The sequence below is a fragment of the Scyliorhinus torazame genome, chromosome 1, assembly GCF_047496885.1.
Source record: "Scyliorhinus torazame isolate Kashiwa2021f chromosome 1, sScyTor2.1, whole genome shotgun sequence".
Classification (NCBI taxonomy): Eukaryota; Metazoa; Chordata; class Chondrichthyes; order Carcharhiniformes; family Scyliorhinidae; genus Scyliorhinus; species Scyliorhinus torazame.
Genome location: NC_092707.1, coordinates 299,408,637 through 299,433,344, shown reverse-complemented (window position 1 = coordinate 299,433,344; position 24,708 = coordinate 299,408,637). Strand labels below are relative to the sequence as shown.

Sequence of the window (24,708 nt, the reverse complement as noted above, 5' to 3'; positions counted from 1 at the left end):
TTAAATATGGGACAACAAACAAAATACATTGGATAAGAGCAAATTACTGCCAATGCTGGAATCTGAAACTAAAGAGAAAATGCTGGAACATCTCAGTAGGTTTGGCAGCATCTGTAGGGAGAGAAAGGAGCTAACGTTTCGAGTCGAGATGACACTTTGTCAAAGCTAAAGACAGAGAAAGTGGGAAATATTTATACTGTGGAGTGAGAATGAAAGGTGAGTCATAGCCACATAAACCCAAGGAAACGGGATGCTAATAGCCACAGAAACCAAGGGGAAAGAGTGCTAATGGCAGTCCCCAGAGAGAATAATAGGTATGAAAGGTCAAACTGCAGAGAAACTAACATCAGAGGGTAAACTGTGACAGATGTAGATGTGGGGGGAGGGGAAGGGGGAAGCAAAGGGGAAAAAGGGTAAGGAAAGGTGGATAAGATGGGGCGGGGTAAATATATTTAACGAAAGACAAGAAAGAATGAAATGGTAAAAGACAGTTAAAATGAAATGGGATGAAAACAAAGGGGTCGAGGTGGGGTCGAACTAATCATCTGAAGTTGTTGAATTCGATGTTGAGACCGGAAGGCTGTAGCGTGCCTAACCGGAAGATGAGATGTTGTTCCTCCAGTTTGCGTTGAACTTCACTGGAACATTGCAGCAGGCCAAGGACAGACATGTGGGCATGGGAGCAGGGTCGTGTATTAAAATGGCATGCAACGGGAAGGTCAGGGTCCTGAATGCGCACAGACCAAAGGTGCTCAGCAAAGCGATCACCCAGTCTGCGTTTGGTCTCTCCGATATAGAGGAGACCACATTGGGAGCAGTGAATGCAGTAGACCAAATTGGAAGAGGTGCAAGTGAAACGCTGCTTAACCTGGAATGCGTGTTTTGGGCCTGGAATGTTAAGCATGGAAGAGGTAAAGGGGCAGGTGTTGGACCTTCTGCGATTGCATGGGAAGGTGCCATGGGTGATGGGAGAGGGGATGGGTATGGTTGAGGAGTGGACTAGATTATCTCGGAGGGAATGGTCTCTGCGGAATGCTGACAGAGGGAGTGAAGGGAAGATGTGTTTGGTGGTGGCATCATGCTGGAGTTGGTGAAAATGGTGGAGGATTATGCTTTGCATACGGAGGCTGGTGAGGTGAAATGTGAGAACGAGAGGGCCTCTATCCTTGTTCTGGGAGGGAGGGGAGTGGGCGAGGGTAATGGCGCAGGAGATGGACCGCACACTGTTGAGGGCCCTGTCAACAACTGTAGGTGGGAAATCACGGTTGAGGAAGAAGGAACACATTTTCGAAGCACCATTTTGGAAAGTGACATCATTGGATCAAATGCGGCGGAGGCGAAAGAGCTGAGAGAAAGGGATGGAATGCTTACAGGGTGTAGGGTGCAAAGAGCTGTAGTCCAGATAGCTGTGGGAGTCAGTGGGCTTGTAGTGGATATTAGTAGATTGTCTATTGCCGGAAATGGAGACAGAAAGATCAAGGAAGGGAAGGGAAGTGTCTGAAATGGACCAGGTGAAAGTGATGGCGGGGTGGAAACTGGAAGCGAAGTTGATGAGCTTTTCCAGGTCCGGACGAGAGCATGAAGCAACACCAAAATAGTCATCAATGTAATGGTAAAGGAGTTGTGGGAGGGGGCCCGGATAGGCCTGGAACAAGGAATGTTCCACAAATCCCATAAAAAGGCAAGCATAGTTCGGACCCATGCGGGTACCCATTGCTCACCTTTGATTTGGAGAAAATGGGATGAGTTAAAGGAGAAGTTGTTGAGAGATAGAACGCGTTCAGCCAGGCGGAGGAGAGTGGTGGTGGATGGGAATTGTCCAGGCCTCTTTTCGAGAAAGAAGCGAAGAGCTCTCAGGCCATCCTGCTGTGGGATGGAGGTGTAGAGAGATTGCACATCCATGGTGAATAGGGTGCGGTTAGGGCCCGTGAACTGGTAGCTGTCAATATAATGCAGGGCATCAGAGGAATCCCGGATGTAGGTGGGGAGGGAATGGACCAGAAGAGTGAGGATGGAATCAAGATAAGAGGAAATAAGTTTGGTGGGGCAGGAGCATGCTGACACATTGGACCTGCCAGGACAGTCCTTTTTGTGGATTTTGCGAAGTCGGTAAAAGCGGGCTGTCTGGGGTTGGGACACTATGAGGTTGGAAGCAGGCGGGGGAAGGCATCCGGAGGAAATGAGTTGCTAACAGTGTTGGGGATAATGACTTGATGTCCAGTGGTCTGGTCATGGTCCAGGGAGAGGTAAGAGGAAGTATCTGAGAGTTGGCGCTCAGCCTCTGCTAGGTAGAGGTCAGTACGCCAGATGACAACAGCACCCCCTTTGTCAGCAGGTTTGATGACAAAGTCGGGGTTAGACCTGACAGAGTGAAGAGCAGAAAGTTCAGAAGGAGAGAGGTTGGAATGGGTGGGGGGGGGGGGGGAGGGGGCAGACAAATTAAGACGGCCAATGTCCCGTCGACAGTTCTTAATGAAAAGATCGAGGGCAGGTAATTGTCCCGGCGGGGGTGTCCACTTGGAGGCAGAATGTTGGAGGCACATGAAAGGATCTGTGGAATGGGGGGAGGACTCTTGCCCAACGTGGATAGCACGTTCAGTGAGTTGGTCACACCGCAGATTAGGATTGGTAAGGGAGACAGGGAATGGGTGATCAAAAGGCAGAGAAAGAGCAGGAAGGCAGTGCAGGTGTCCCCTGCGGTCATCTCCCTCCAAAACAGGTATACCGTTTTGGATACTGTTGGGGGAGATGACTCACCAGGGGAAGGCAGTAGTAGCCAGGCTCATGGCACCGTGGCTGGCTCTGCTGCACAGAAGGGCGGGAAAAAGACTGGCAGGGCTATATTCATAGGGAATTCAATCATAAAGGGAGTAGACAGGCGTTTCTGTGGTCGAAAACGAGACTTCCGAATGGTATGTTGCCTCCCGGGTGCACGGGTCAGGGATGTCTCAGATCGGCTGCAGGACATACTGAAGGGGGAGGGTGAACAGCCAGTTGCCGTGGTGCGCATAGGCACCAACGATATCAGTAAAAAACAGGATGATGTCCTACAATCAGAATTTAGGGAGTTAGGAGATAAGTTAAAAAGTAGGACCTCAAAGATAGTAATCTCAGGATTGCTACCATTGCCACGAGACAGTCAGAGTAGAAATTCAAGAATAGTCAGAATGAATATGTGGCTTGAGAGATGATGCAGGAGGGAGGGGTTAAGATTTTTGGGATATTGGAACCGGTTCTGGGGGTGGTTGGACCATTACAAATTGGATGGTCTACACCTGGGCAGGACTGGAACCAATGTCCTAGGGAGTGCTTTTGCTAACACTGTTGGGAGGTTTTAAACTAATGTGGCAGGGGGGTGGGAACCAGATTAGGAAGTTAGAGGTCAGTAAAGAGGCAGCAACTAAAGCCAGTAAGGTACTAGATAATAAACTCAATGTGACTAAGGGGAAGAGTAGACAGGGAAGAGATGATGAACGCAAAGGGACAGGTGGTCTGAGGTGCATTTGTTTCAATGCGAGAAGTGTAGCAGGTGAGGCAGATGAACCTAGGGCTTGGATTAGTACCTGGGAGTATGATGTTATTAGTATTACTGAGACTTGGTTGAGGGATGGGCAAGACTGGCAACTAAATATTCCAGGATATAGATGCTTCAGGAGGGTTAGAGAGGGAGGTAAAAGGGGTGGAGGAGTTGCATTACTGGTCAGAGATGATATCACAGCTGTGATTAAGGAGGGCACGATGGAGGATTCGAGCACTGAGGCAATATGGGTAGAGCTAAGAAATAGGAAGGGTGCAGTAACATTGTTGGGACTTTACTACAGGCCTCCCAAAAGCGAGCGTGAAGTAGAGGTACAAATATGTAGACAGATTATAGAAAAATGTAGGAGCAATAGGGTGGTTGTGATGGGAGATTTTAACTTCCCCAACATTGAATCGGACTCATGTAGTTTTGGAGGCGCAGATGGAGCAGAATTTCTAAGGAGCATCCAGGAGAGTTTTTTAGAGCAGTATGTAAATAGTCCAACTAGGGAAGGGGCCATGCTGGACCTGGTGTTGGGGAATGAGCCCGGCCAGGTGGTTGAAGTTTCAGTTGGTGATTACTTTGGGAGTAGCGATCACAATTCCGTAAGTTTTAGAATATTCATGGACAAAGACGAGAGTGGTCCTAAAGGAAGAGTGCAAAATTGGGGAAAGGCCAAGTATAACAAAATTCGTCAGGAGCTAGGGATTGTGGATTGGGAGCAGCTGTTTAAGGGTAAATCCACATTTGAAATGTGGGAGTCTTTTAAGGAAAGGTTGATTAGAGTGCAGGACAGACATGTCCCTGTGAAAATGAGGAATAGAAATGGCAAGATTAGGGAACCATGGATGACGGGTGGAATTGTGAGGCTAGCTAAAATGAAAAAGGAAGCATACATAAGATCTAGGCGACTTAAAACTGATGAAGCTTTGGAGGAATATCGGGAAAGTAGGACAAATCTCAAACGCGCAATAAAGAGGGCTAAAAGGGGTCATGAAATATATTTGGCTAACAGGGTTAAGGAAAATCCCAAAGCCTTTTATTCGTATATAAGGAGCAAGAGGGTAACTAGAGAAAGGATTGGCCCACTCAAAGACAAAAGAGGGAATTTATGCGTGGAGTCAGAGGAAATGGGTGAGATTCTTAATGAGTACTTTGCATCGGTATTCACCAAGGAGAGGGACATGATGGATGTTGAGGCTAAGGATGGATGTTTAAATACTCTAGGTCAAGACGGCATAAGGAAGGGGCAAGTTTTGGGTATTCTAAAAGGCATTAAGGTGGACAAGTCCCCAGGTCCGGGTGGGATCTATCCCAGGTTACTGAGGGAAGCGAGGGACGAAATAGCTGGGGCCTTAACAGATATCTTTGCAGCATCTTTGAGCACGGGTGAGGTCCCAGAGGACTGGAGAATTGCTAATGTTGTCCCTTTGTTTAAGAAGGGTAGCAGGGATAATCCAGGAAATTATAGACCTGTGAGCTTGACGTCAGTGGTAGGCAAACTGTTGGAGAAGATACTGAGGGATAGGATCTATTCACATTTGGAAGAAAATAGACTTATCAGTGATAGGCAGCATGGTTTTGTGCAGGGAAGGTCATGTCTTACAAACCTCATAGAATTCTTTGAGGAAGTGACAAAGTTAATTGATGAGGGAAGGGCTGTAGATGTCATATACATGGACTTCAGCAAGGCGTTTCATAAAGTTTCCCATGGCGGGTTGATGGAAAAAGTGAAGTCGTATGGGGTTCAGGGTGTACTAGCTAGATGGATAAAGAACTGGCTGGGCAACAGGAGACAGAGAATAGTGGTGGAAGGGAGTGTCACAAAATGGAGAAAGGTGACTAGTGGTGTTCCACAGGGATCTGTGCTCGGACCACTGTTGTTTGTGATATACATAAATGATCTGGACGAAGGTATAGGTGGTCTGATTAGCAAGTTTGCAGATGATACTAAGATTGGTGGAGTTGCAGATAGCGAGGAGGACTGTCAGAGAATACAACAAAATATAGATAGATTGGAGAGTTGGGCAGAGAAATGGCAGATGGAGTTCAATCCAGGCAAATGTGAGGTGATGCATTTTGGAAGATCTAATTCAGGAGCAGACTATACGGTTAATGGAAGAGTCCTGGGGAAAATTGATGTCCAGAGAGATCTGGGAGTTCAGGTCCATTGTACCCTGAAGGTGGTAACGCAGGTCGATAGAGTGGTCAAGAAGGCATACAGCATGCTTGCCTTTATCGGATGGGGTATTGAGTACAAGAGTCGGCAGGTCATGTTACAGTTGTATAGGACTTTGGTTAGGCCACATTTGGAATACTGCGTGCAGTCCTGGTCGCCACATTACCAGAAGGATGTGGATGCTTTATAGAGGGTGCAGAGGAAGTTCACCAGGATGTTGTCTGGTATGGAGGGTGCTAGCTATGAAGAAAGGTTGAGTAGATTAGGATTGTTTTCATTGGAAAGACGGGAGATTGAGGGGGGACCTGATTGAGGTCTACAAAATTATGAGAGGTATGGACAGGGTGGATAGCAACAAGCTTTTTTCAAGAGTGGGGGTGTCAATTACAAGGGGTCATGATTTCAAGGTGAGAGGGGGAAAGTTTAAGGGAGATGTGCATGGAAAGTTTTTTACGCAGAGGGTGGTGGGTGCCTGGAACGCTTTGCCAGCGGAGGTGGTAGAGGCGGGCACGATAACATCATTTAAAATGCATCTAGACAGATATATGAACGGGCGGGGAACAAGGGAAGTAGATCCTTGGAAAATAGAAGACAGGTTTAGATAAAAGATCTGGATCAGCGCAGGCTGGGAGGGCCGAAGGGCCTGTTCCTGTGCTGTAATTTTCTTTGTTCTTTGTTCAAAGAAGTGGGCAGGGAGACCAAGGCAATGAAAGAAGAGTTCAACATCATGTTGAGCCCAGAATTCATTGAGGTGGGGATGTAAGGGTACAAAGCTGAGTCCTTTGCTGAGAACAGCATGCTCATCCTCAGATAAGGGAAGGTCGGACGGTATGGTGAACACGCGGAAAGGGCTGGGGCTGAAAGAAATGGAGTGCGAGGGATTGGGACTGTTGGAGGGCCTAGGATGGGCAGTGGTTGATAAGTTGTTGAAACTTGCATTCCTTGACACCCTGCAAGAAACAGGAAAAGATTCTTGTTAAGGTGTCGAATGATGCGAAGGATGAAATGAAACTGGGGACAGGGACAGCTTTGAGAGAGAGTAAGATGGTGCTGCTGGAGAGAGATGTCGAGTGTCTTCACGTGGCGGCGCATTGCACTGAGTGTTCGAATGGCAGATGGAGTTTAATTTAGATAAATGTGAGGTGATGCATTTTGGCAGATCGAATCAGGCCAGGACCTACTCAGTTAATGGTATGGCGTTGGGGAGAGTTATAGAACAAAGAGATCTAGGAGTACAGGTTCATAGCTCCTTGAAGGTGGAGTCGCAGGTGGACAGGGTGGTGAAGAAGGCATTCGGCATGCTTGGTTTCATTGGTCAGAACATTGAATATAGGAGTTGGGACGTCTTGTTGAAGTTGTACAAGACATTGGTACGGCCACACTTTGAATACTGTGTGCAGTTCTGGTCACCCTATTATAGAAAGGATATTATTAAACTAGAAAGAGTGCAGAAAAGATTTACTAGGATGTTGCCGGGACTTGATGGTTTGAGTTATAAGGAGAGGCTGGATAGACTGGGACTTTTTTCCCTGGAGCGTAGGAGGCTTAGGGGTGATCTTATAGAGGTCTATAAAATAATGAGGGGCATAGATAAGGTAGATAGTCAACATCTTTTCCCAAAGGTAGGGGAGTCTAAAACTAGAGGGCATAGGTTTAAGGTGAGAGGGGAGAGATTCAGAAGGGCCCAGAGGGGCAATTTCTTCACTCAGAGGGTAGTGAGTGTCTGGAATGGGCTGCCAGAGGTAGTAGTAGAAGCGGGTACAATTGTGTCTTTCAAAAAGCATTTAGATGGTTACATGGGTAAGATGGGTATAGAGGGTTATGGGCCAAGTGCGGGCAACTGGGACTAGCTTAATGGTAAAAAACTGGGCGGCATGGACTGGTTGGGCCGAAGGGCCTGTTTCCATGCTGTAAACTTCTATGATCTATGATTCTATGAGTGTGGCTTTCAGGATGCGGCCAGAGCAGCAGTTGGAAGAATGTTGTATATCCTGGAGGTACCTGTAATCCTGGAGGTTACATGCAGGGTGGAATTGAAGTTGAAATCCCCGTGAGGTAAGTCGGCGACGTAAACAGTCACTGAGGAAGGAAATATGGCTGTGGAAGCGAGTCTTGGTAAATACCTTGTCCAACACTAAGAGAGAAATGGAAAGCAGTGAAGGTGGATAGTGGGGGAGGGACTTATGGAAATCCTGTCGGAGAGAACAGCAGTACTTCTTCAGGGTAGGCATTCATGGAAGAGAGGTGGCAGTGAGTTAAACACTGGATAAAAGCAAATTACTGCAGATGCTGGAATCTGAAACCAAAGAGAAAATGCTGGAAAATCTCAGCAGGTCTGGCAGCATCTGTAGGGAGAGAAAAGAGCTAACGTTTCGAGTCCAGATGACCCTTTGTCAAAGCTAAAGACAGAGAAACTGGGAAATAGTTATACTGTGTGATGTGTTGGGTGTTCTGGATCACAAACAGGGGCGAAATTCTCCGGAAACGGCGCGATGTCCACCGACTGGCGCCCAAAACGGTGCAAATCAGTCGGGCATCGCGCCGTCCCAAATGGGCGGAATGCTCCACATCTTTGGGGGCCGAGCCCCAACCTTAAGGGGCTAGGCCCGCGCCGGACAAATTTTCGCCCCACCAGCTGGCGGAAAAGACCTTTGGTGCCCCGCCAGCTGGCGCGGAAATGACATCTCCGGGCGGCGCATGCGCGGAGCATCAGCAGCCGCTGACGGCATTCCCGCGCATGCGCATTGGAGGGAGTCTCTTCTGCCTCCACCATGGTGGAGACCGTGGCGGAGGCGGAAGGGAAAGAGTGCCCCCACGGCACAGGCCCGCCCGCGGATCGGTGGGCCCCGATCGCGGGCCAGGCCACCGTGGGGGCACCACCCGGGGCCAGATCGCCCCGCGCCCCCCCCAGGACCCCGGAGCCCGCCCCCGCCGCCTTGTCCCGCCGGTAAGGTAGGTGGTTTAATCTACGCCGGCGGGACAGGCATTTTAGCGGCGGGACTTCGGCCCATCCGGGCCGGAGAAACGCGCGGGAGGGCCTGCCAACCGGCGCGGCGCGATTCCCGCCCCCGCCGAATATCCGGTGCCGGAGACTTCGGCAACCGGCGGGGGCGGGATTCACGACAGCCCCCGGCGATTCTCCGACCCGGCGGGGGGTCGGAGAATCTCGCCCCAGGTCACCAACACGGGAAGTGGTGCAACTCTATTTTATTATAAGGTTAACTATATTAACATACTTGAACTGTGGGTAAATGCAATACCAGCTTTAACTGTTGATCCTTGCCTAGTCCTAACCAGGTGATGCACTCAGCACATGGTGAATGTCTGTGTTGCAGGCTGTGAGCTCTGTGCTCCAAGCTGACTGCTATTAGAATGAGCGGGAACTCTCCTGTCCCCTGTCTTTATAGTGCGTGCTCTCACTGGTGATTGGCTGCGGTGTTGTGTATCCTGATTGGTCCCACTGCATGTCCATCAGTGTGTGTGTGGGTGTCTGCACCATAATATACTGGTGTATATTATGACACTCTGGAGTGAGAATGAAAGCTGAGTCATAGCCGCAGAAATACACAAAGACACAGAAAACAAAATACATTTCAGTGCTTAGTAAGTGCAGGCAATGGGACAGAGGCTGGTCCACTGACAGTCCAGAGGGAAGAATAACGTTGAAATGAGAGTAGGAATTCTCCTGGATTTCCTGTGCTGTGATGTTGTACACACAGTACTGCAGTGAAATCATAAATCTGTGGTGAAAAAAATTTGCATTTACAAACCAGGTAAATCTCTCTAAATATAATTTCAATATCATTGCATACCACAAACAGAGCGATTATTTAGCTGTAAGGTACAACAATGGTAAAAATAAACATTGGCCGGAATTCGCCTGCTGTTGGGTGTGGTAGTCACCACTGTTGTATTATATTGTGTATATGGGTATTACGGTAAGGCCCCTGTACTACAGGTACGGGGGTAGATCCCTGCCTGCTGGCTCCACCCAGGAGGCGGAGTATAAATGTGTGTGCTCTCCGAACTGCAGCCATTTCCTAAGCTGCTGTAGGAGGCCACACATCTCTGTGTAATAAAGCCTCGATTACATTCTACTCTCGTCTCGTCGTAAATTGCATCAATTTATTACACAGAGATTTTTCAGACATGGATCTCCACATCAAGCCGGATCGCCTGCAGCTGCATCCTCAAGCAGACAACGCCAAAAAGGACTTCCAACATTGGCTAGCTTGCTTTGAAGCATACATCGGGTCTGCGCCTGACCCAATCTCAGAAGCACAGAATCTCCAGATTGTGTACACGCGGCTGAGCTCCAACGTATATCCCCTCGTCCAGGAATCGCCTACCTACGCAGAGGCCATGGCAGCAGACCAACAAGATCTACGCCAGGCACCTCCTACCCACACGGCACCAAATTTTCGGTGAGTCTGTGGAAGATTTCTGGCGTGCCCTGCTCGTCCTGGTGAGAGACTGTGACTGCCAGGCCATTTCGGCCACTGAACATTCGAACCTGCTAATGAGAGACGCGTTCGTTACGGGCATAGGGTCTAACTACATCCACCAGCGCCTCTTAGAAGGGGCCACGCTTGACCTCACGGCGACCAAGAAACTAGCGCTCTCGCTCACGGTCGCCTCATGCAACGTACAGGTTTATGCCCCCGACCGCACGGCCCACCCCCCCGTGCATCGTGGACCCTGCCAGTGGCCACCCCATCGTGGACCCCATCAGCGACCACCCTCAGCCAACCCCAGGCCTGCGCCGCGCGGCAGCCAAGCAACCCCGGGGGGCCCAAGTGCTACTTCTGCGGACAGACAAAACACCCCCGGCGGTGCAGCCTGGTGCGGAGCGCACTCTCCGAGGCCTGTGACAAGAAGGGACATTTTGCTGCAGTGTGCCAGGCACGCTCAATCGCCGCTATTGTCCCGGCATCCCCCACGTGCGGCCAGTGGGCGCCGCCATCTTCTGCTCCTCAGACCACGTGTGGCCCGTGGGCGCCGCCATCTTGCTTGCCTCAGAACCAATGGGCACCGCCATCTTGCCTGCCCCAGGACACATGCGGCCAGAGGTTGCCACCATCTTGCCTGCCCCAGGATACCTGCGGCCCGTGGGCGCCACCATCTTACCCGCCTCAGGACCTGTCGGGCACCTCATCGGGCCACTCATCGCCTGCCACCGCCGACGACCAGCCACGTCTCGCCTCGGTCACGATCGGCCAGTCTCGACCGCACAACCTCGTGACCGCTTCGACAAAGGTCGACGGGCACGAGATATCATGCCTTCTAGACTCCGGGAGCACAGAGCTTCATCCACCCCAATATGGTAAGGCGCTGCTCCCTCGCGGTACATCCCACTAACCAAAGAATCTCCCTGGCCTCCGGATCCCACTCGGTGGCGATCCGGGGCTACTGCATCGCCACCCTCACCGTCCCGGGCGTAGAGTTCAGCGGCTTCCGGCTCTACGTCCTCCCCAACCTCTGCGCTGCCTTGCTACTCGGCCTGGACTTCCAGTGCAACCTCTAGGCCTAACCCTGAAATTTGGTGGGCCCCTACCACCCCTTACTGTTTGCAGCCTCGCGACCCTTAAGGTCGACCCGACTTCCCTGTTTGCAAACCTCACCCCGGATTGCAAACCCATCGCCACCAGGAGCAGACGGTACAGCACCCAGGACAAGACCTTCATCAGGTCTGAGGTCCAGCGGCTGCTGCGGGAAGGTATCATCGAGGCCAGTAACAGCCCCTGTAGTGCGCAAGTGGTAGTGGTGAAAACCGGGGAGAAAAATAGGATGGCCATTGACTACAGTCAGACCATCAATCGGTACACGCAGCTCGACGCGTACCCCCTCCCACGCATATCTGATATGATCAATCAGATTGCACAGTACCGGGTCTTCTCGACAGTGGACCTGAAATCTGCCTACCACCAGCTCCCCATTCGTAAGGCGGACCGCCCATACACTGCGTTTGAAGCAGACGGCCGCCTTTACCATTTCCTTAGGGTTCCCTTCGGCGTCACCAACGGGGTCTCGGTCTTCCAACGGGAGATGGACCGAATGGTTGACCGGTACAGGCTGCGGGCCACTTTCCCGTACCTGGATAACGTCACCATCTGCGGCCACGACCAGCAGGACCACGACGCTAACCTTTCCAAATTTCTCCACACCGCCGCACTCCTCAGCACGAACCGATTAGCCATCCTCGGCTATGTGGTTCCGAATGGATTTCTAGGGCCCGACCCCGATCGCATGCGCCCCCTCATGGATCTCCCCCTCCCCCACTGCCCAAGGCCCTCAAACGATGCCTGGGGTTCTTCTCATACTACCCCCAGTGGGTCCCAAACTATGCAGACAAGGCCACGCCCACTCATTTAATCCACCGCTTTCCCACTGACGGCCGAGGTTCATTAGGCCTTCAACCGTATCAAGGCCGACATCGCCAAGGCCGCGATGCACACGGTCGACGAGACGCTCCCCTTCCAAGTCGAGAGCGATGCATCAGACGTCGTCTGACCGCCGCCCTCAACCAGGCAGGCAGGCCCGTGGCATTCTTTTCCCGCACCCTCCATGCCTCCGAAATTCGGCACTCCTCCGTCGAAAAGGAGGCCCAAGCGATCATTGAAGCTGTGCGACATTGGAGGCGTTACCTGGCCGGCAGGAGATTCACTCTCCTCACTGACCAACGGTCGGTTGCCTTCATGTTTAACAACACACAGCGGGGTAAGATCAAAAATGATAAAATCTTGAGGTGGAGGATCGACCTCTCCACCTACAATTACGAGATTTTGTATCGCCTCGGTAAGCTCAACAAGCCCCCCGATGCCCTGTCCCGAGGTGCATGTGCCAGCGCACAAGTGGACCGACTCCGGACCCTGCACGACGACCTCTGTCACGCGGGAGTCACCCGCTTTTACCACTTCATTAAGGCCCGCAATCCGCCCTACTCCATCGAGGAAATCAGGGCTATCACTAGAGACTGCCAGGTCTGCGCGGAGTGTAAACCGCACTTCTACCGGCCAGACCGTGCGTGCCTGGTGAAGGCCTCCTGCCCCTTTGAACGCCTCATCGTGGACTTCGAAGGGCCCCTCTCCTCCACCGACCGCAACACGTACTTTCTTAATGTGGTCGACGAGTATTCCCGATTCCCCTTCGCCATCCCATGCCCCGACATACATCTGCTATCGTCATCAAAGCCCTCAACACTGTCTTCGCTCTGTTCGGTTTCCTCGCCTACGTCCACAGCGACCAGGGATCCTCATTTATGAGTGATGAGCTGCGCCAGTACCTGCTCAGCAGGGGCATTGCCTTGAGCAGGACGACCAGCTACAACCCAGGTGGAAACGGTCAATGGAGCGGGAGAATGGGACGGTTTGGAGGGCCATCCAGCTGGCCCTATGGTCCAGAAATCTCCTGGCCTCCCGCTGGCAGGAGGTCCTCCCCGACGCACTTCACTCCATTCGGTCGCTCCTGTGCACCGTGACCAACGAAACCCCCCATGAACGTCTCTTTGCCTTCCCCAGGAAGTCCACCTCCGGGGTTTCGCTCCCAACGTGGCTGGCAGCTCCAGGACCCATTCTCTTCTGCAAGCACGTGCGGCTTCACAAGGCGGACCCGTTGGTTGAGAGAGTACAGCTACTCCATGCGAACCCGCACCACGCCTACATAGCGTACCCCAATGGCTGCCAAGACACAGTCTCCCTCAGGGATATGGAACGAGCTGGGTCCCCGCACCCCCCCCCCCCCTGCCCCGGCGCCACCCTCCCCTCACCCGGCGCACCCCACCACAGCCCCCGCTCCAGGACAATCCATCCTCCCCTTGTTCCCACCCGGGGATGAAGGGGATTTCGACACGCTCATGGAGTCACCGAAGACCAAGCCGATGCCTGAGTTGCCACCAGCACTGCGGTGCTCTCAACAACAGATCAAGGCGCCCAATCGTCTAAATTTGTAACCTTCTCTGTAATTTTAAAACCAATCTGTATGTATATAGTTTTCCACCACCCCCGCTGGACTCATTTTCAACAGGGGGTGAATGTGGTCATCACCACTGTTGTATTATATTGTATATATGGGTATTACGGTAAGGCCCCTGTACTACAGGTACGGGGGTAGATCCCTGCCTGCTGGCTCCGCCCAGGAGGCGGAGTATAAGTATGTTTGCTCTCCGAACAGCAGCCATTTCGTAAGCTGCTGTAGGAGGTCACACATCTCTGTGTAATAAAGCCTTGATTACATTCTACTCTCGTCTCGTCATAATTGATAGTGCATCATTGGGGTTTTCATTTGCCGCTGGCAGTGTGCCCCCACCGGTGGGTTTCCCGGCGGAATGGGATGGCTTCAGTGGAAAATCCAATTGACAAGCAGCGGGAAGAGAGAATCCCACCGCCAGCAAACGGTGTGCCGCCTAGAAACACGCAGCAGGAAACTGGAGAATCTCACCCGTTATCTCATTTCAATTCTCAGCAGTTCAAATGCACATTGTACTGATCTACTCTGCTAAATTTCTTCGATGCAGCTGAGATAATAGCAATCTTTGTTAAGGTCACTAATATGCAATTAGTCAGCTTGTAAAGGGCAGGATAAGTCTCAGTCCTTCTGAAACTCATGACTCATTAATGCAAATAATTCAAACAAATCAAAAGCAAAATACTGCAGATGCTGGAAATCTGAAATAAAAAGACCAGAAATTGCCACAAATACTCAGTAAGTCCTGCAGCATCCAAGGACAGAGTAGCAGAGTTAACATTGCAGGTCCGTGACCTTTCCTCAGAGCTCTTCTGATGAAAAGGTCAGAAACCTGCAAAACAAACTCTGTTTCTCTCTCCACTTACACTGCCAGACATGCCGATTAAGACCTGCATTTTCCGCTGTTATTTCTGAAACAAAATTCAGCTGGAAATTCTTCCACATTCTGGTCTTTGCCTAGATTTCTCATCAGTCTTAATTCCGCTGTACATTAATCCTCTGCCTCATTTCAAAATCTGTAGAATCCCTCCAGTGCAGAAGGAGGCCATTCGGCCCATCAAGTTTGCTCTGACCCTTCCGAGGGCATCCTACCTAGGCCTACTCCGCCGCCTTATCCCTATAACCCCACCTAACCTGCACATCTTCGTACACGAATGGGTAATTTACCATGGCCAATCCAACTAACCTGTACATTTTAGGATTGCGGGAGGAAACCGGAGCACCCGAAGGAAACCCACGCAGACACGGGGAGAATGTGCAAACTCTACACAGACAGTCACCCAAGGACAGAATCGAACCTGGGACCCTGGCACTGTGAGGCATCAGTGCTAACCACTGTGCCACCGTGTCGTGGGGCATTTGTCACAGTAATTTCCCCTTAAAAGACAATCAGCTGAATGAAAGTCCAAGTTTTATCATCTGCCGGGTCTCAGGAGTTATTTTTAGTATGCGTGTGTGTCCCGGTCTACTGCTACAGTACTAATGATTTTTTTCTAAGGCATGAAATGGTTTCTGTTCCCGGGTTTTAACACAAGATATTACCATCAGATGACCCACAAGAATTAAATGTCACATTAAATTACTTTGGTTCGTAAATCATTTATAAGTTTCCAATATCAATCATTATAACAAATATTAATAGTTGTGTCATCTGTTATGGAATTGAACCTTATACATGATTCATTCTTTCCTAATCCAAGATATTGATGTTACTGGTGTCTGCTTGGTCCAGCTTCTTGGTCGCAAGACTATGCATTGAAGCCTCAGGCTGGAATTTGAATATAAATCTATGCTGGCAGTCGATTGCAGTTTTTAAGGGAGTTGTCAATGGTGTTGTCCTCAGGTGAAACATTGAACTAATGAAGTCTGTGTGGCTGAAGTGGCGTTTAACTGTTCATTGTCCAAAGAAATGCAGGTTAGGTGGATTGGCCATGCTAAATTGCCCTTAGTGTCTGAAAGGTTATGCGGGGTTACAGGGTTATGGGGATAGGGTGGCGGCGTGGACTTGGGTAGGGTGCTCTTTCCAAGGGTCTGGCAGACTCGATGGGCTGAATGGCCTCCTTCTGCACTGTAAATTCTGTGATTCTATGATTGTTCTATTTGAAGGGCAGAGGATTCTTTGAAGAGGCTCTGTCAAATCTTCCCCCCTCAACTAGAGCAGCTCGATGGCACAAAGGTTAGCACTGCTGCCTCACAGTGCCAGGAACCCGTGTTCGATTCTGGCCTTGGGCGACTATCTACATGGGTTTTGTCCGGGTGCTTCAGTTTCTTCCCACAATCCAAAGATATGCATGTTAGATGGAATGGCTGTGCTAAATTGCCCCTTAGTGTCCAAAGATGTGCAGGTTAGGTGGATTGGCCATGATCAGTGCGTGGGGTTATGGGGATAGGGCGGGGGAGGACGGGGCCTAGGTAGAGTGCTCTTTGGGAAGATCAGTGCAGACTCAATGGGCCGAATGGCCTCCCTCTGAGAGTATGGATTCTATGGAATGAGGTTATTCCACAGGAAATTATTTGGGATGGTTCTCAGAAATGTGATTAGGTGCAAAGTCTTCTATGCATAATGGAAAAGTTGTGTACAATTATATTTGTAATAACCTGTTGGAGAGGGGAACTGGGTAGTGTAATGGTTACAGTAATTCCAGCTCTAGAAGCTGGATTTAATTCCAGCCCAGACTGAAGGGTGGACTTTCCTCTTCCTGTAGCTACAACCATCCTAACTGTACAGTATTAAGGCAATTTAATGAAATTCCTAGCAATCAGAACAGAAGTCCAATGTGAACATTCTTATTTCAATTTGCATATGTGCAACCAAAATATCAACAAGGTGTAGTGCAGGGTACTTTAATAAGGGGCTCTGATCAGATGTTTCAGACTCCATGCCTGATATTGTTCAGAATTATGGGAGTAAACTGCCTCCGAAAAATAGATAGAACTATCTAGCAATATTTTTCTCCTGTGCATATCCAACTTTTTTTTGAACATGTTGATAGCTTCAACACCCATTGCCAAATGTGGCATACAATCATGCCTCCTGTGTAAAATAGTTACATCTATACTATCTTTTCAGCCTTCCTCTTCTAACTTCAAGGTTGTAACCTCTTGTAATATGCACTGCATATATCATACTTCTCTGACCAACTGGAAATTATTTAAAATGGAACCTTATCACTAACATCATGAATAACATGGAATTAGACCAGATGTTTTTATTTTCCTTTATTAATGGGATGTGAGCATCACTGGTGAGGCCAGCATTTATTTCTCATCATGAATTGCCCTGGAGAAGGTGGTGGTGAGCTGCCTTCTTGAACCGCTGCAGTCCATGTGGTGTAGGTACACCCACAGTGCTGTCAGGGAGAGATCCAGGATTTTGACTCCATGTCAGTGAAGGAAGTCACATAGTTTCAAGTCAGGATAGTAAGTGGCCTGGAGGGGACCTATATTATACATATGAAGGAGATAGAAAGTGGGCGGGATTCTCCGTCCTGCTGCACCTGTTTTCTGGTACGGCGCGCCCTCTCCGACAGTGGGGTTCTCCGTCCCGGCAGCTGGCCAATGGGGTTTCCCATTGTGGGCACCCCCACGCTGTTGGGAAATCCACGGGTGTGAGTGCGCTGCCGGCGAAGCGAAGGATCCCGCCGACGGAGAATCCAGCCCAGTGTGTTTAAGATTGTGGCTTGAAATGTGGCTTGAAATGAAAGGAAAGCGGTGGCATAAGAAAAGTCTTAGCTTCCATATATTCTCATTTGTATGACTGCTACCAATGGGATAGAGGTAGCAGCATCTTGATCTCCTGGAAGGGCGGCACAGTAGCACTGTGGTAAGCACTGTTGCTTCACGGCGCTAGAGACCCAGGTATGATTCCCGGCTTGGGTCTGTGCGGAGTCTGCACATTCTCCCCGTGTCTGAGTGGGTTTACTCCGGATGTTCCGGTTTATCCCACAAGTCCCAAAAGATGTGCTGTTAGGTGGGTTGGACCTAACAGCACATTGGAATTCGGAATTCTCCCTCCGTGTACCCGAATGCCATGTTGACGTCCTGAACGGAACCCCCCCCCAGCTGGCGTGTCGGCCGGTGACCCAGTCCTTTGGACAGAAAAGCCCCTCTCGGTGGAGCGTGTGGCAACGAGGGAATTTTCACAGTAGCTTCATTGCAGTGTTAATGTAAGCCCACTTGTGACACTACTAAAGATTATTATTATCAGTTCACAGAATCAGTGAGCAGATAACCCATTCAACTGGCAAGGACCCAAATGGAGCAAATAGGGTTTTGGGATGCAGTCGTAGGAAGACGAGGCATACTATCTTGTCCTTGTACACGACCTTGGTCAGATCTCACGGAATACTGGGCAGAGTTTTAACAAAACAGACCTGCTCACAACACAGGAGCTGGCAGCAGGGTAGGAAGCTGATTGTTGTTGGAGTAGGCCCTGCTGTGGCTGTTTAACAAATTACCTGCAGGTTTGTCTGTCCATGGCATTCAGAGTACAACTAAAATAACATCTAAAAAAAAGCTTGTATCACCTCATTATGTTCTCAGTGTTTTACAAACAATGATTTACGTACAATTAAATACAGTTGTTATAGTGAAACATGTGAGAGCCAAATTTGTATAAAACAGATCCCATGAACAGCAATGAATGAATGAGCAGATGATTTGTTGTTGTGACCAGTAAGAGAGGAATGTTGGCCAGGACACCAAGACAATTCTCAGTTTTTCTTCAAATGGTGCTATGTGTTTTATTTCTTACTTGCCCCTGAACAGATAGGACTTCAGCTTGACGTTTCATCTATAAGACCAGACATTCGCTACTGAAATGTCAGCCTGGATGTGTGTTCAAGTTCCATTGGTGGTTAAGCCTATCATGTTTTCAGTTAGTGGTGAGAGTGCTTCCAGGTGAACTACATCAATCAATATGAACTTACATCTGTCTGCACTTCCCATCTGTAAATCCTCACTTCTTCTTGACATGATTTAGTCATAATTTTGTGTTCACGTTTTCCATTATAAATGCCTCGGTTCATCTTTATACTAGACAATGCTAATATAAACTTACGACATTACAATCACATACACCAAATGGTGGAACTCAGCCTTGAATCGCCGAGCTCTGCAATCTGTACTATAGAGAAGTTCTAAGATCCAGCTCATTCCACCCACACTGCTTCTTGAAGGGTAACTCAAAGTGCTATTGGGAAGGGAGTTCCAGAATTTTGATCCAGCATAAATGAAGGAACAGCAATATAGTTCCAAGTCAGGATGGTGAGTGGCTTGGAAGGGAATATGCGGATGCTGGTGTTTCCATGCGTCTGCCGGCCTTATCTTTCTAGACAGTTGGGGGTCACTGGTTTGGAAGAAGCATTGGTGAGTTTCTGCAATGTATCTTGCATAAAGCACATGCACTTGTCGTTGTGCATGGGTATTGGAGAGGGCGAATCCACATAAATACTGTGGATACAAGAGCAGGTCAGACACTGGGAATTCTGCAGTGAGTGACTCATCTTCGGTTTCCCCAAACCATCTACAAGGCACAATTCAGGAGTGTGATGGAATCCTCTTGCCTGGATGAGTGCAGCGTCAACAACATTCATGGAGCTCAGCACCATCTAAGACAAAGCAGCCCACTTGATTGGCACCCCATCCACCATTTTAAACATTCGTTCCCTCTATCCACCTGTACACCACAGTTGGTGTGCGTACCGCCTACGAGATACACTGCAGTAATCCTTCATTGTCAGTGAGTCAGAATGCTGGGTCTGTAACAGCAGTGTAGGAGTACCTTCACCAGAGGCACCGTAGCAGTTCAGGAAGTTTTTCATAGAATTCACAGTGCAGAAGGAGGCCATTTGGCCCATTGAGTCTGCACCAGCTCTTAGGAAAGAGCACCCCACTTCAGTCCACCCATCCGCCCTACACCCGTAACCCCACCTAACCTTTTTGGGACACGAAGGGCAATTTATCATCACCAATCTACCTAACCTGCACATCTTTGGACTGTGGGAGGAAACCGGAGCACCCGGAGGAAACCCACGCAGACACGGGGAGAACGTGCAGACTCCGCTCAGACAGTGACCCAAGTCGGGAATCGAACCTGGGACCCTGGAGCTGTGAAGCAACTGTGCTAATCACTGTGCTACCGTGCCGCCCAAGTTGACTCACTATTACCTTCCCTTCTCAAGGGCAATCAAGGGAAGTTAATAAACGTTGGCTTTGCCAGTGTCATCCATATTTGTTTATATTCTTTGCAACATTACTCTTCTAACGCACAGAGCTTTGCAGCCCCTCCCTCCCCCATTCCCCCAAGTATAGGTTGCATTTACATGAGTAAAGCTAAAGGCTGGATGCTTCAGTGAATAATCAATAAGGCTCCACTAACTAACGATTGATTGCTTACACTGCATCAGTCAATTCACGACTGCATCCTGACAGGCTAAAAAGCTGCCATCTGTCATCATTTCCATTCAGGATATTTGAATCCACCTACATCCCTCAAATTATGGGATAAAGCACTGTTGGCAATGCTCCTGTACAATCAGGAATGGCAAATGCATGACATCAGCCAGAAGGCCTCCAGCCCCAATGCTGCATTGAAGATGTGAAAAAAATGTTCACTTATCCTTCGAGGCCTTGCTGCAAGCACTATCACCAGCGTTTTCAAACACCCCTCCAAATTGGCTCTCAGGCACTGAAACTGATTGAAATTGAGGAAAGATTTCAGTGGGCTCAAACAGCGTGGGCTGGATTCTCCGTTATTGGGACTATGTCCCCATGCCGGCGTCAAAACCGTGGAGCTTCACGCCAGAAAAACTAGCATGAAAGGGCCACAAATTCCTAACCCTGCAGGGGTCTGGCAGGGACTCGGTGTAGATCTAGCAGCTTTTGGAGCTGGACCCTGAAAATAAACCCACCAATCGGCCGTGCGCCACATCCTGACCGCCCTCACAAACATTACCCGGCCGAGTATAAGCTCCCCCCCCTCCCCCCCTGCCCTCTGATCAGCCCGCCACGATCAGAGCGTCCGCGGCCGCCACGCAAGTATCCTGACCAGCTGGACCATATTAGATCCACGCTGTCGGGACTTCTGCCTGTTGGACCTGTTGGACTTTAACCTGGTGTTGTAAGACTTTGCACTGTGCTCACCCCAGTCCAACGCCGGCATCTCCACATCAGGACTTCTGCCGGTTGGGTGTGGAGAATGGTGAGCAGGCCTCCATCAATGGCCCCAGAGAATACGCCGCTTTTCGGGGACGCAGAATTGGGGAATCGGCGCTGATCCCGATTCCGTGCGAGGAAATGGATTCTCTGCCGCCAGGCCGGCCGCAATTTTGGCATTGGGGTGCAGAGAATCCAGCCCCCTACCTTTGCAGAAGCGGCCATCCCAATGTAACATCCACTGTCCCTCCACCTGATTCTCTGGGCAAAGGTCTTTATACTGCTCAGAAGTTGCAATTTATTCAGGCCCAATTGGTTTTTTGATATATTGCACATTTATTTTGTTGATTATTGCATTGAAAATGCATTGTGCACGTGCATTCTGACATTATAAATGAAGTACAAATGATTAGTAATTTACAGATTTAGGGCGGCATGATGGCACAATGGTTAGCACTACTGCCTCATGGTGCCGAGGACCCGGGTTCGATCAAGGCCCTGGGTCACTGTCCGTGTGGAGTTTACACATTCTCCCCGTGCCTGCATGAGTCTCACCCCCACAACCCAAAAAGATATGCAGGGTAGGTGGATTGGCCACGATAAACTACCCCTTAATTGGAAGAAAAATAATTGGGCACTCTAAATTTAAAACAATTGAAAAAAAAGTAATGTTACAGCTTCAATGCTTTCATACATTGTACGAAGTCTTACAACACCAGGTTAAAGTCCAACAGGTTTGTTTCGATGTCACTAGCTTTCGGAGCGCTGCTCCTTCCTCAGGTGAATCACCTGAGGAAGGAGCAGCGCTCCGAAAGCTAGTGACATCGAAACAAACCTGTTGGACTTTAACCTGGTGTTGTAAGACTTCGTACTGTGCTCACCCCAGTCCAACGCCGGCATCTCCACATCATTCATACATTGTGTGAGCCAACTGCCCATTCTACTACCTGTTCACAATATCATATTGTCACTTTCCACCCAATCTACTCCTTGTTATGTTACTTCGACAATGGTGCCCACAATCACCCTGTTCCTTTGATCGGTCTGCAGATAAATGTTGACATTGCTGCCAGGTTAATACATGAACAGTGCAGAAATCTCCCATGGTGTCTCAGTTTATCGTAATGATAACTTGCATTTATATAGCATCCCTAACATATTAAAACCCCTTCACAGGAGCATAAGCAGCCACACTGTTGACACCGTGCTATTTAGTCAGATATCAGAAGGGGTGAACAAAAGTTTGGTTAAAAAGTTAGGTTCAGGTTATAAAGGAGGGAAATGAGGGGGGAGAAGGAGAGATTTAGGCAGCAAAGTTCTGGTGTGAAACTGAACCACAGAGATGAGGAAGATCCCACATTTTGTGCTCCATGATTACTGCTGGAGTGTGATGGTGTGGGCACTGCAATGCGCCTCAGCACTCCTGGGCTGTGGAGTGTGACAGGGAGGGAGCAGCAAACATAATCGGCAGGAAAGAGGGTTATTCCCAACGGGAATCATGCTGAAGGAGTAGATATTCGGAAGTCAGCTGGGAACAAGATCAAGTTGAGTTGAGATGCTTTCTGCAGTTGAATATCCGACTGACAATTAGTGCCCAGAGAAAGATTGAGTCACTGGCGAGAGCTGCTGATGCCCGGGGAGTGATATGCCAGCATGTGCTTGTGTTCTCAGGAGAGGAGGGGAGTGAATTGGAAGGGAAATGAAACAATTTAAGGTTTTGATGGAGCAGATGAAAGGAACACCAGTGACCTGATTCTGCATCATTGTGGTTTGCCTTCATGTCGGATATCACATATCCTGCCAGTGCAGGCATATTGTTAAGGGGGGGGGGGAGAGATATTTCCTGTCTCCACACAAAGGGTTTTGTTTAGATTTTGAGCATGAGCGAGCTGTTGTCATGCAGAGGAAGAGATAGCATGAGGAGGGACGGCTGCTGGAGATTTGATTTCAAATCTACAAAGGAAGCGATGGAATGAATTGGCCGGACCTGGATTGGATTGGATTTTCGCTTCGAACAAACTCAATCTGGTCACCGCACACCCAACACTCTGTTCACCTGCTACACACGCTGGCTACACTGAACCCAATTGTACATTGGTTCTCCTGACTGCAGTCACACAATCTCCCTTTCACAGCAGCTCCACCGCTTCTGCACTTGTGCCAGTCACTGGATTGGCAATAGTGGGGTGCATCTTTCTCTGGAGTGAGACTTCCAGAGAAAACCTTATGGGGGGAAAAAAGTTACTATGTTGCAATTTTATATATATTTTCTTTAAAACTTCAATGACCTAATTTCTAGGTCTATTTTTAAACAACAATTAATAACCATGTCTTGGAGATTCCCGCCTTCAGCTTGTTTATCAATAATCCAAAGTGCAGGATGGGTTAACAATCATACTAATGTTAACCATGGGGGGCTGGTACAAACACCCCTCCATCCCCCCCCCCCCCCCCCCCCCACCAAGGCTGAGGGGTGTCTCAGGGAGATTCAGCGCTCCAAAGATGAAATTCTGACCCAACTATGCGTGGTTTCTGGTCAGTTTATTCCCCCTGTGCTATTGTAACTTGTTTGTTCCCAGCTTTCCAAATTCAACCAGATCTGCAGCCAACCGGAGCGATGTTAATTCACCACCAGCCTGTCCACAGTCTATTCGCAGCCCAAGCAGAGAATCCAAGAGCAGGGACTTCACCCCTGTCACAAATCACCGCTACCACACAGCCAAAGCCATTTTCTTTTGCATCCGTTCACACTCACCTCATATTTGCTGAAACTGGAGCTCTTGGAGCGAGACTTCTTGCGCAGGTAGACGGAGAAGAAGCGGCGCACTGTGAATTTCTTCACGTTCATGTCCATTGCTGCCTTTCTGCTCCCAATTTGAGGGAATGTTCGGTCCGAGAGGAACTTTGCCCAGCCCCCCCCCCCCCCACCCCCGGACAGTTAATCCGCAATCCGGTACCCCTCCAGAGCAGGACTAGCCGGTGAGGATCCCAGCTCAGTGGGCTGCGGAGAGGTGAGCACTCTTTCAACAATGGGTCACATTGACTGCATCTTCCCCATGGAGCGGCGCTGAGGGAGGGAGGGAGCTGCTGTCTTCAGCACTACACCGGCTCCCACTCCACTCTGACACCCCCCCACACACACACCCTCACACAGGTCAGACTCCCCCCTCCTCTGTCCCCGGGTCAGTCCCTCAGCAAACGCTGGCGGTTCCCATCTCCCCCACCCCGCCCTATCTCTCGACACTCTGCCTGTGTGTGAGGGACGCTCCACTCTCCCGCTCTCCCGGCACCAGGGAGAGGCATCTCTCCCGGCTGCGTGGGAGCCTCGCCCAGCAAGATGGACCTCCGCCCCTCTGGCCAAGCGGTCAAGGCTTGTGAGGGAAGGGGCTGTCCGGGGAGGGGAGTGTGTCCCCCATCTGCACGGCTCCGAGCAGCGAATGCGGCTGCCAGTGGCTGAGATTTAGGCTGGACCCCTCTGCAGCAGCGGAGCACGCTCCACTTTGTCACCACAAACCCCACTCACTCACTCACGATCTGCAGTCATTCCAATCCCACTGCGAGATGTAAAAGGTAATCCGTGCCCCCCCCACCCCCGCCGCAGTGTGCCCCCGCCCCCGTGTGCCCCCGCCGCAGTGTGCAATTACACATCAAACAGGGAAGAGGTTAGTGCTCAAATATTTTAATCACTTGCTGTGATTAAAAACCGAGGGAATGAAATGTGATCAGAATCATTCGGTGCAAAAGTGTAGTTTTTTTAAAATTCGTTTGTCAGTTTGCGGTAATCCCAGCCTACACGCTAAAAAGTCAATAACCCACCCTCACTGCTCCAAACCAGGTGTCCTGGTTACCCTTTTATTTTATTACTTTATCAGAGTTACAAAGCGAGAGCTCA

General features: G+C 49.7%; 1 protein-coding gene across 5 annotated transcripts in view; it reads right to left on the bottom strand.

Annotated features, from left to right (window-relative positions):
* rps6ka2 (ribosomal protein S6 kinase, polypeptide 2) overlaps window positions 1-24,708 on the bottom strand; it is a 531,365-nt gene that overhangs the window by 237,250 nt on the left and 269,407 nt on the right. Inside the window, exon 1 of one of the 5 annotated variants that reach the window (XM_072507734.1) lies at window positions 23,572-23,924. The exons of the other annotated variants lie outside the window; for them this stretch is intronic. Within the exon in view, the coding sequence (XP_072363835.1) occupies window positions 23,572-23,670 (99 nt within the window). The 5' untranslated portion in view covers window positions 23,671-23,924. Of the gene's footprint in view, window positions 1-23,571; window positions 23,925-24,708 lie in introns of those variants that run through there. 5 annotated transcript variants of the gene reach the window in all.